The following is a 13,202-nucleotide window of genomic DNA, read 5'->3' as shown; positions in this document are numbered from 1 at the left end:
ATCAAGGACTCTACAAGGATCTGTGCTGAGACAAGCCGAATCAAACACTGCATAAAATTCCAATGTTATTCTATAAAAAGAGTTGTAAACCAGGCAATAAATTTTCACCAGATTGGTAAAAGTGTTAGTAATTCTGTAAGGCTCCAGTGCCATGAAGGGATGTGATAATTAGTGTTTGTGTCAATGTTTGTTTTGTTATGATTTAACATGAGGAAACCTGGCATCCCAAAGCTAGTTCAAAGTGCATAAACATTAACTCCTTACAAAAACCTAGCTGCAGTCAGATTTAAAAAGAATTCATTGTTTGTCCCAGTTCTATTTACACTTCTAACCCACCGAAAGGGCAAATTGAGCAAGTTAGATGTTGCACACTGGCCACTGTGCAGTCTAGAAAACCTGAAGTCAGTTAAGAAACTGCAATCTGTTTATTTCAGGCAGACAAATCCAAGTTGGCACCTGGTAACTCTTTGCTACTGTTTGCAGTGTGTAACTGAAATGCCAAACCACTTGCAATTCCAGATTAATTCCCTGCTTCAGTTTTTGAACTTGAACCTCAAGCAGATGCACTCTGAAATCCTATTGTACAAACATAATACTGAATTTGCTTAGGATCTCCGAGCCAAATTGCATTCTATTTAAACAACATTAATCTTGTTTAAAATTGTAACTTTCTTGCCACAGACAGAACAAACAGGAGGATTGTCTATTGTTAGTCTTCATTTTTGAGGTCTGTGCATTGTTTATATAGACAGGATACAAAGTTTAAATCTGATGTAAATCCAGTAAATTGCAGACAGTGTCATTTCCGGAATATCTAATACCTGAAAAGGCAAAGTTCTGTGCTATTAAGAAGACAAAAAAAAAAATTTTTTATTTATCACAGTATTGGAAGCAAGCTTGTGTTTTAGCTTTTCCCTCTGTTAAAGTTATGAGCTGTTTGACAAGTCACATTGCCACTGCCACACTAGACTAAATTCAGAGCATCTTGACTGCAATCTGGTATTTTCACTTCTTCTTTTTAGTTTATCAAAGTTTTAGTACCACTTGCATCATCACAATTAAACTGAGAAGCGTCTGTGTAGCTATTCATTTGTGCCTTTTTTTTTCACTGAATCCCTGGTGTTTTGTCGAATATGCTGTAAAAGGTCAGAATGTGGAGAGTTGTTTAATTTTTAGACCGCAGCAACTGTTATAGGATACAAAAGGAGTCGATGGAAGTTCTACCCGCCGTAGCAAACCTCTCAGGAGAAGTCCCAGGTGTTTAGGTTGAAACTATCTTGGATGAAGAGGAAGGTCTTTAAACAAGAGGTCACTGAATTGATTCCAAGTTTTAAGGTCAGAAATCAGACAACACCAGCTTATAGTCCAACAGGTTTATTTGAAATCACAAGCTTTCAGAGTCATTGAGTCATACAGCACTGAAACGGACCTGGCCTAGTGGTATTATTGATGGGCTGTTAACCAGAGACCTAGATAATGTTCTGGAGATCCGGGTTTGAATCCCACCATGGTAGATAATCAGGATTCAATTCTTTTAAAACTCTGGAATTCAGTGTCCAATAATAACCGTGAATCCATTCTTGAATGTCAGAAAAACACAACTGATTCACTAATGCCCTTTAGAGAAGGAAACTGCCATCCTTACCTGGCCTGGCCCACACGTGACTCCAGACCCACAGCCACCTGATTGACTCTTAACAACCCTTTGAGTATTTAGGGATGGGCAATAAATGCTGGCCTAGCCAGCGACACCCTCATCCTGTGCATGAATAAAGGAAAAATACCAGTCCATGTCGACCATAATCCTAAAATAAACTAGTCCCACCTGCCTGTGCTTGGCCCATATTCCTCTATATATTTCTTATTCATGTACTTATCCAAATGTCTTTTAACATTCTAACTGTACCTGTATCCACCACTTCCTCTGGATGGTCGTCCAACACACAAACCATTCTCCTTGTAGAAAAAAATGTCCCTCGTAACTTTATAAAATCTTTCCCCTCTCACCTTAAATATATGCCCCCAGTCTTGAAATTCCCCACCTTAGGGGAAAGACACCTCGTCTATAAACCCCGCATGATTTTATAAACTTTTATAAGGTCATTCCTACCTCCAATGCTGTAGTGTAAAGAAAATGTCCCAGCCTATCCAGCCTCTCCTTTATAACTCAAACCCTCCATTCCCAGCAACATTATGGGGAATCTGTTTTGAACCCTTTCCAGCTTAATAATATCCTTACCGCAACAGGGCAACCAGAACTGGACACAATACTCCATAAGAGGCTTCACCAACATCTTGTACAACCTCAACGTAATGTCTCAATTCCTATACTCAAAAGTCTGAGTGAAGGCAAGCATACTAAATACCTTCTTAACCACCCTATCTCCCTGTGATGCAAACTTCAAAGAATGATGTACCTGAACACCTAGGTGCCTCTGTTCTATAGATGTGGCCAAACACATTGATTATCAATCTGTAGACCCTTCAGAAGTAATATGGCAAGAATGGGAGAGTTTCCTCATCAGCCAGAACCATATGGTAGCTGCAGAGCGACAACCTCCCCAGTTTAGAAGAATTTGTGCCATGAGCAAGAGCTGTCTTCATTCTGAGGGCCCACTACAAGCAAACTGAGCAATTGTCAGTGCCAATCTCTGATGCCTGTCTCTTCTCTGGCAGTCAGTTAAGTAGATGGGGAGTATGTAATTAAAAGCCTTAGGCATCTTATCTGGTAGATATTTTCTAATTAGACTATTCAGAGAAGTTATTACACATCTCTAGAGCAGTTGGGATTAAACCTGAATTTTTTGTCTCCGAGGCAGGAATATTACCATTGCACCATAAGCGACCACCATCTCATCTGATATTGAGACATCAAATATCAGTTTTACATGAATTACCGCAATGAGATTCACACAAGAGAAACTAAACTGTTGTTTGAGACTTGGGACTCCCGTATACTGGAAGGTTGAATGAGGGCGTGCAATATTGGAGTGATGGTGGTGGAAGGAAGTATTTGTTCCATTGGCCACCCTGAGAAAATTAACCCAAAATTGATCCGTACCGATGTGAAAGGGCCCACAAACTGGAAATTCCCCAGCATTGAAGAAAGGAAAGCTTGTTTTAATGTAACACCTTTCACAACTGCGCAGTGTCCTAAAGTGCTTTTCAAACAGCAATATTCTTTCAAAGTGTGATCACTATTGTCCTGTTTAACCACATACACTGATCTGGAATACTTCGTCTGACATGGAAAAGCATATCACATGGAGGAGAAGTAAGTTGAATTAATTAATAGAACTTCTTATTCTAGGCCAATGTGTGGAAGCTGTGAATTTGAATCTTTGACCAGGAGCCTTACATATTGCCGAGACTCAGGCAACCTAAAGCATGGCTGACACTATGGCAATGAAAATCAGGGATGAAACTGCTTAAAACCTCTGGGGCAGTTCAGCATTCATAAAAACTAAACTAAGAACATATTTCAGGATGTCGTTTACCTGTTTATTTGACAAGTTCCTAAACAATGTTATTAAAATTGGATTTAAGTGTTTTTCTTTGTGTTGAACAGTTCCACTTGAACGTAGTCTAATTGATGCTCGCTACCTACATGAAACCACTGAGGAATTACTGGCAACATAGACTAATTAGACATTTATAACTTTCTTGTAACTGCTCATTACCGTAGATAACTGCCATGTTTTCTGGGCATCTTTGAATGTGGAGATAACACATCATTAGACCTCTGCACTGGCTAGGTCAGTGGGTTGATTTGTTAATAAGTGAAGTAACACACAGAAATAAATGCCAAGGCAAGATACTGAAACAGCACAATAGCTCCTGAATCAGACTACAAGTGTTAACCTATTTTCTTACGCAGAAACATTTCTTATATTTCCATATAGTCATTATTGGTGGGTGTCTGTTTTGAGAATGGAAGATTTTGTGGGTTGTGTTTTTCTTTGAATTGGATATCATTGCATTCTCAATTGTCCACTGAAAAAGATTTTTGACATTGAGGTGGACAAAGCCCCAGTTTGATCTGTTGGGGTTCATCTATGTTGTTGAAATGGATCGACCACATAAGCCTTAACTCTGGAATTCTCTGTTGAAGCTTCTCCATCTTTCTGTCTCCTCCTTTTACAATGCTGCTTAAAACCTACTTGTCTGTTGTAATAACTGTTTGTGATTCAATATCCAATTCAATTTGACAACAGTCCTCTGAAACAAGTTGGGCCATTTGATTAAGTCAAAAATGTTACATCATTTAAAGTTGCACTAATGTAGATGTACAAGATGCTAACATTTTGGTAGAAGTTATCACATTTATTGAGATCCCGTGTGGGTGTCTACATGAACAGAGAGCTGCATGTGAAGGGAGCCTATGATGGATCCATCCTCCATAAAATTGGTTCTCAGGTTCAAATTGCACTCTAGGACTTGAAAACATAAAACCTGAGTGGGACACAGCAGTATGGGAGCGAGGAGGTGCTGTGCATTCAGAGGGGCTTCTGATGTTAAACCAAATCCCCATCTGCCTGCTCATGTAGATGTAAAAGATCCAATAGCAGTTTTTTGGAAAAAATGCAGGGGAGTTACCTCCAGTGTTCTAGCCAATATCTATTCCTCAATGAACATCCCTTTAAAAGTAGATTATATTTGTCCATTATCGTACCATCAACCGCATTCATACAAAACAATTTGGCAAAATACAAATGCTTGTCCATAATCCAACACAGCTGAACCAGAATAGGCTGTGATAGTACTTTGTGAACATTATATTGCAAATATTTATGTTCCTATTGATTCAGATAGCTACTCACTTACTTTAGTAGGCTTTTGCTATGCATTTCCAGTAAGATTCAGCAACCTAAAGTGGTTTGAAACCCCATGTTTTAAACTTGCTTCACCAACATAGCAGTGGTTTGGTTAGACTTAGCCCATGTTCTTTAATTATACCAAGCCACAGTACATGTTTGCTAGAAAGAGTTTGAAGAGGTCTCCACAATCTTATTTGTCCCAACTATCCTCCATTCATTGTCAAATTTTTGACTTGCTTGTTTGAAGTTTATAGTTTGTGGAACAAATTGTCAGATACTTTCTGAAATCATCTCTTTGACCAATCACAGAAGTGAGATGCACATTGATTAAACTGTCACTTATGATGGTGCTGGAAAGAATGGACAACCCCCCTTGTGACTGTTCTGCTGCGTGTGCTCAAAATGCAGACTGAATCTGCTTGAAGCTTAGTGATAACCCGTGCCATCAGATAAGCCAAATGCAGCAAAAAGCTAGAAACCAATAAAGTTTAGTCTCCTTGAACCTCCCAAGCTCTCCAACTTGCTTTCCTTTGGACCCTTTATAAAATCCATGCTCTTAAACAGGCTTTTAATTATCTAACAATTTCCTTTTTCACAGTTCTTTTTCACAGATTGTGTTTGTGTGAAGAACTTTGGGACTTTTGCTACCCTGAAGACACTATGCAAAGATTTTTGAGCAACTCAGCAATAGTTATGACTTTGAACTGCAGACTCTAATTTTGTTCCAGTGTCCATTTTAATGCGACAGTTATGCTAAAAGTGACACACCCTTTGTAGCCTACATGCTTTCACACTATTTGTTCAGAATGCTGGCTGAATAATATAAAGACAGTTCTGATTATTTTGAAATGGTGGCTGCCACCAATTACTGACTCTAACCCCTCCAGCATGAGTCATGCCCTCAGGAGAGGTGATTTGGAAATGCAAGCAAAACGAGAATGATTTCATGAGTGTAATCTAATCTCAGGATTCATCCAGTGATTGTGAACTATGGGCACCTTGCTCATGTTTCATGATGTCACCTGAAGCCTTTCATTAGCTTTATTACCTTTCAGTTGCTCCCAGGCAGAATCATTATGCTTAATTTAATGTTTTCAAAGGATTAATGTGCATCAGCTTTGGCAAAACGCCCATCTAGTGTTAGCCTGGTGACTGTTTTGAATTTTTACTTGGAGCTGTTTGGTCATTGTTATCGTGAATCTCCAAAGCTGATCAGATCCTTTTAAAATTGACACATGAATAGGACTTTGCAGAATGGACTGTGAAGTAATTGATTCTCAGAACAGCTTGAATAACAGTGGGTAGCTACTTCTTTCAAGCAAAAAAAATGTAAAGGAGGCACCTTGCCTGTTAGGCAGATCCCCTGGGAGAAGCCAGGAGGTGATGTTTAAAAATTTACATCTTCCTATTCGACTCAATTGTCATTAGAAGGCGCAGCAAACTTCAGCAATGTTTCATCATTAAAGTTCATTCTGGATATTTATATTTATAACTTGTTTCTGATTCAACTGAAAATGATAGGTTCTATGATTATCTTTGCAATTTCCAGCATTCCTACAGTAGGTCTTTTTATTTGAGGGGAGATGGGGAGGGTAGTAGGAGTGAGGACACGTGTTTCAGATGTTTTGGTAAGTAAAATTAAACAAAAGCTCTGTCCTCCTCTTTAGTTTTCTCTCCTGTCATCTGAAACATCAATGAACCTGTTCCGAGCAGTTCACAGGAACCCAATTATCCATTTTCAAACAGACAGGGACATTCCCAATTAATTTAGTCTCCACCTACCTTCTGAAGAGATTGACTTCTTATAAAAAGGAGTCAAAAGCTTAGTAGAATCATAGAATCCCTGTAGTATGGAAACAGGTCATTCAGCCCAACAATCCCAAATCACCCCTCCGAAGAGCACCCCACCCCAACTCATTCCCCTACTCCTGCATTTTCCCATGTCTAACCACCTAACCTAAACATCCTTGGATGCTACGAGCGATTTAGCATGGCCAATCCACCTACCCTGCACGTCTTTGGACTGTGGGAGGAAACCGGATGATCAGTTCAATCTTGGCATCTTTATGTTTCTGTATGAATATGATAGTGGCAACTCCCATATCTATCCAAATTCAACACAGAAACCAAAGATCGAGAATCAGTGCCTCTTGAGTAAACCATAATAGTTCAACTGAACGATGCTCATCCCAGTAAACCAACCAGAATGGGTCTCAGGCTTGTTCCCTGATATGTGCTGAATTGACTGCTTATTGGCAATTTAGTTGGGCTCAATGGCCCTAGGCAAGGGATGAGCCGACTTGGATTTCTACTCTGGGGCGCTGTGCAATTGAAGAGGACATGATCAAGTTTGGTTGAATAAAACAGCCTCAGCTCCCTGCCTGTGTCTTCCCCTGAAGAATAGAAACAAATCCAAGTATCAAATAATAAGCACAGGGATGTTTCTGAGAACGGCTGTCATAACACTACAGTGTGGAGTATAAAAACAAATTCATTTATATAGTGTCATTACCGTAATAGAGAATTTTGCAGAGGCGTAATAAAACAAACCATGCCACGGTGATATGGGACAGTTGACCTGATGTTTGGTGAAGGTCAGTTTTAAGGTGTCTGCTAAGAGGAGAGAAAGGTAGCAAGGTGGAGAGGTTTAGGGAGGGAACTCCTGAACTGTGGGCTTTGGCAACAGGTGGCTGAGAATGGTGGAAATGTAGAGAAAAGGATCCTTGAAGGATGCCAGACAGTTGGTGATTTATTAAATGTGTGCGACACCTATAACTCACATCCCACACACAACCACAATTCAAGCAAATTACTCAAACGCCATTTTCCATATCAACTCCATGCTGCTTTTCTTCAATTAATCGACATTTGCCCAAATGACTATTAATTTTGACCTGAATTATCTATTCTAGAAACTTCCCCACCACTAAGATTAAATTGACTGGTCTATTGTTCTTGGGCTTACACAGCTAAAGCTTAGTCCAAGAGGTGGTGGCCAACAGAATTCCTCAGTTTCAGCACGTCACTCAAGTATTAGGACTGTTGCCTCTTAGCCATTAGGTTCTAAATTCAAGACCCCACTCCTAGACCTGGACACCCACATCAGGGCTGATACTCCAGTGTAGTACTGAGGGACGGCTGTATTGTTGCTTTTGGATAAGATGTTAAACCGCTAGCCCATCTGCTCAAAGTTATGCCTGAGGTCCTAGCCAATACTTATACCCCAAACCACATCACCAGAAGCAGATTATCTGGTCGTTGTGAATTGCTGCCTTAGAAAGCTACTCTGTGCAATTTGGCTGTCGTGTTTCCTGCATTCAAACAGTGTCTACACTTCAGAAGTATGCAATTGATTGCAAAGCACTTTAAGACATCCTCTGGTTGTGAGAAATGCCATATAAATTAATTCTTTCTACCATGACGTTTCATGCAGGCTTAATTGTACTCCAACCTTTTGGGAATTTAAGCCAGAATAGTGTAGATTTCTGAAAGGGAATCCACATGACTTGGCTTTGGTGCGGTTGGAAATTGGATCAGGTTTTGGATCTTGGATTATTTGTCTGTCTATTGACACAAATCATTTGCATCAGTGGGAAAGTGGCATTATGAAATACCATCTACCATTGTGTGCAATCCATACATAGGGTCGTAGAGTCGTACAGCATGGAAACAGACCCTTCAGTCCAACTCATCTATGCTGTCTGGATACCCTAAATTAATCTAGACCCATTTCCAGCATTTGGCCCATAGCCCTCTCAACCCTTCCTATTCATTTACCCATTCAGATGCCTTTTAAATATTATAACTGTACCAGCCTCCGTTACTTCCCCTGGCAGCAATTCACAACGACCAGATAATCTGCTTCTGGTAATGTGGTTTGGGGTATAAGTATTGGCTAGGACCTCAGGCATAACTTTGAGCAGATGGGCTAGTGGTTTAACATCTTATCCAAAAGCAACAATACAGCCGTCCCTCAGTACTACACTGGAGTATCAGCCCTGATTTGGGTGTCCAGGTCTAGGAGTGCGGTCTTGAATTTAGAACCTAATGGCTAAGAAGCATACATGCACCACTTTCTGCTTGAAAAAGTTGCCCCTCAGATCCCTTTTAAATCTTTCTCCTCTCAGCTTAAACCTATGCCCTCTAAACTCCCCCACCCAGGGGGAGAGGCCTTGCCTATTTACCCTATCCATGCCCCTCATGATTTTATAAACTTCTGCAAGGTCACCCCTCCGCCTTTGATGCTCCAGGGAAAATATCCCCAGGCTACTCAGCCCCTCCCTGTAGCTCAAACCCTCCAACCCTGGCAACATCCTTGTAAATCTGTATCATTGAGAGAAGTAATCAACAGCTTTCAGAAATTTAATTGCTGTCTGCATTTAACATATATCTGGGTAAATACACCATACATGGCACCAATTGGCATTCAGATCAGCAAATATTTCATTTGTTTCTAGGTGAATCATGGCTACATGTCACTGCTGAAATTGCTTCTCGGAAGGCTCTCTCAGGGTGAACAGCACAAAGGCTAGAGATGAGGCTAAACAACATTTGATGCAAAAATTTGTATTTCACTTGTCTAAAAGTATCCTCCGACCACTGCAAACTATGGAATGCTGTCTGTGAGACCTTCCAGTACATGTGCCTACAGAATCACTGAGATTTGCAAAGTGTTGCTCATTTAAGGTTAAGAGTACATCTGGTCGTCACATTAGTGATGGATTCCTGTGCTTATTTTTCTATATGTAAAAAGCTACATTTTTGTTAAACTTTAGGAATTCCTGACACTTGTGTTTGAAATGTGGAATCTAATATAATGTACCTCATTCTTGAAGTAAGCATAACACCATATGTTTCAATGAGCCTGCAGCTGATCTTTCTGATCCCAGATTTCAATTATAACACTTCCTCCCTGTTGCTAATAGAACACCAGTATGTAGCCAGCTCTGACATAGGCCTGGCAGAGTCTTCGTATCTATGTCATTTCACCATCCAGTCTGTCAGCACATTGCCGCTGAACTGCAGGCAAATCCACAGGGTCACAAAGGCTCTGTGTAAATTGGCTGTCACATCTCCTGCATTGCAACAGTGTCTACTTGTGTGCAGAGAACCACACAGGGCTGTGCTTTCATTTTCTTACAGAACCCAAACCAAGTCAGGGAAGATGGGGAATGCTTTAAGATGTACCATGAACGGTCAATGTTTTATGGAGACTTCTGTATGCTTGTGTGGTTGTCCCTCTGAATGAGGGTGATAGCTCATGTCAAGAACCAACCTGTAAAGTCCTTTATCACAAGGTGAGGCTGTGATTCTGTGGCTACCACATGGTTTTGTTTGACCGTGAAACTCTCTGACCCTTGCCTCCTGCCACTGGTGTATCGGAAGGAGTTACAGACTGTGATATTTTGTTGTGTAGTGAGACTAAACAACACATTGTATGGCCTGCCACCAATATAATCTGGATAAGCTGGCCTTGCATGGATAAGGATAGTGACTTCAATAAGCTATTGTAGTGAACAAGTTATAGTTTATTGCCTCAGAGATAATGGGAACTGCAGATGCTGGAGAATCCAAGATAATAAAATGTGAGGCTGGATGAACACAGCAGGCCAAGCAGCATCTCAGGAGATGAAGGGTCTAGGCCCGAAACGTCAGCTTTTGTGCTCCTGAGATGCTGCTTGGCCTGCTGTGATCATCCAGCCTCACATTTTATTATCAGAGATAATGGGAACTGCAGATGCTGGAGATTCTAAGATAATAAAATGTGAGGCTGGATGAACACAGCAGGCCAAGCAGCATCTCAGGAGATGAAGGGTCTAGACCCGAAACGTCAGCTTTTGTGCTCCTGAGATGCTGCTTGGCCTGCTGTGTTCATCCAGCCTCACATTTTATTATCTCACATTTTATTATCGTAGTTTATTGCCTGTCTGCTATTTATAAGCTACAAGGATATGGTACAGAGTAATTATTACAGACTGTTAGGAGTATCAGATCTTAGGCCTGACTCAGCAAGCTCCTTAGTTACTCTGCCTACCAGTTCACATTATATCATTACAATGGGTAGTGCTCATGGCACTCGATCTGTATTAACCCTTTCAGATCTATATTCAACATGACCAATTAAAAACCGAAAGAACTGCGGATACTGTAAATCAGGAACAAAAAACAGAAGCTGCTGGAAAAGTTCAGCAGGTCTGGGAGCATCTGTAAAGAAAAAAGTCAGAATTAGGGTTTCAGGTCCCAGTTCGGAGGAAGGGTCACTGGACTCGAAACGTTAACACTGATTTTTTTTTCCTTCAGATGTTGCCAGACCTGCTGAGCTTTTCCAGCAACTTCTGTTTTTGTTCAACATAACTAAGCTGGCTGGCCACTTTAGGAGGCACCTTCGACAGTTGTCAAGTGTTTCTGACCCAAAAATAGGGACACAACCCACCGCATTCCAGAAGATGTTCCAGTGCATCCTGTGGAAGAATTCCAGACACAGTGAGATAGGGCTGGAATTGGATCTTTAAGAGATGTGGATATGGTTTTGCCCTTTTGGGTCGCACTCCAATAGGGTGACAAGTGTGTATCTGAGAGTGATACTGTGTGGGGAACAGTCACCTGACAGTGACTTGTCCCAAATTAGTGATTAGAGGACAGACTCAACACCAGTGAAAGATGGCAGGCAAGCTTTTGAAGCTGGAAGGATGTGGGAGGCTGCTTTTTCAAATAGGGAAGCTGGTGTCTAAATATCGAGGTACCTGCCCTGCAACTGATTTAAGTTATAAACAAAAGACAAAGCAGCCAGGTCCGTATAGTGGAGGGGAAACCCCATTGTGGCCTGCGGCAGACTTCAAAACCTACCTAGACCTTCAGTGTGTTGCTGGGAGGACACATCCAGGCAGGTGGACATTTCCCCGATAGCCTTCATATCTACTTTGAGCTTTTTTGCCTAACGGCAGGCCCAGTCCACTGCGCTAGGATGTTCACCTTGGGTAAGCCAAAGAGGCAGATCCCAAATTCACCCTACCACCAGTAAGAATCAAACTCCATGTTGCTTGCATTATTTCTGACTCACACTGACTGTCCAGCCAGCCGCCATCACCACCCCCCCCCCCCCCGGCAAAAAGTGCAGCTATGAATAAATTGGGGGTGTAAGCAATTGCAGATGATTTATCAGTATTTTCTCCTTTAAAGATTTGTCCTATTTGAAGTTTGGGGCTTTTTAAAGTCCCTCCTTTCTTCATGTTCTTCATTGCTGCTCTTAATTTCAACGGTTTATATTGTATAGTATTTGGAAACTAATTATGCAAATCAAAATAAATGCACATCATTTTTGTGGAATAAAAGCAAAATATTACAGAAGCTGGAGATCTGAAATAAAAACAGAAAGTGCTGGAGAAACACTCTGGCAGCATCTGTGGTGAGAAAAACAGTCTCCACATTTTGAGTCCAAAAAATTCTTGTACTTGAAATGTGAACTGTTTTTCTCTCCACACATGCTGCCAGACCGGCTGAATTTCTCCAGCACTTTCTGTTTTTATTTCATTTTGTGAATGTTGACTCACCTGAATTCAACACAACAGTGAGACTTCATATCAGACAAAAGTAAATGCCTACAGGATGTTGTTTGTTACCATAAGTGCAAATATAAATTCTTTAGTAAAATGGTGTGGTGTTGATTGCTGTGTCTCTATTGCTGCTTTGGTTGTTAATGCTTTGGTTTTAATTGCAGGGCAACGATTGAGGAGGTGGAGACTGATGTCGTGGAAATTGAAGCAAAACTTGATAAGGTGAGTAACTATTCACACATGAATTCAGCTGCTCCACTGATACCTTAAAACTACACATTCTAATCAGATTCTGATATTCATGACATAAACATAAGAACCAAGAGCAGGAGTATGCCATTCAGCCCCTCAAGCCTGTCTCATACAATAAGATTATGTCTGATTTGCCCCATACATCCATTCCTCTTTCATGCTATCTCATCATAGCACACGACTCTTTCATATCCCAAAAGGCTGTCTACCTTTTCTTTAAATACTTAGTGATCCAGCCCCCAAAACTCTGGAATGGAGATTTCCAGACACTTACTATCCTCTGGATGAAGAAACTTCTTCAAATCTTGTTTTTGAATAAACATCCCATTACTCCACAGTTATGTCTCCTAGTTCAAATTTCTCCCAACCTTGGAAATGTCTTCTCAACATCTGATCTGCCAAACCCTTTAAGCACCTAATATGTTTCAAACGATCACCACTCGTTCTTCTAGATTAAAAACAATAAAGACCTAATATGTTTAGCTCTTCTTCCTAAATCAAAGCTTTCATTCCAGGAATCAGCCTACTGAATTTCCTTCAAACTGCCTCCAACGCCAGTCCATCTTTTCTTAAACACAGG

General features: G+C 40.7%; 1 protein-coding gene across 1 annotated transcript in view; it reads left to right on the top strand.

Annotated features, from left to right (window-relative positions):
* acap3a (ArfGAP with coiled-coil, ankyrin repeat and PH domains 3a) overlaps positions 1-13,202 on the top strand; it is a 309,102-nt gene that overhangs the window by 120,169 nt on the left and 175,731 nt on the right. The window contains exon 2 of the mRNA XM_048561396.2: positions 12,535-12,592. Within this exon, the coding sequence (XP_048417353.2) occupies positions 12,535-12,592 (58 nt within the window). The remainder of the gene's footprint in view (positions 1-12,534; positions 12,593-13,202) is intronic.

Source organism: Stegostoma tigrinum, chromosome 28, assembly GCF_030684315.1.
Source record: "Stegostoma tigrinum isolate sSteTig4 chromosome 28, sSteTig4.hap1, whole genome shotgun sequence".
In the NCBI taxonomy this organism is placed as follows: domain Eukaryota; kingdom Metazoa; phylum Chordata; class Chondrichthyes; order Orectolobiformes; family Stegostomatidae; genus Stegostoma; species Stegostoma tigrinum.
This window is presented reverse-complemented; position numbering and strand designations above follow the sequence as displayed.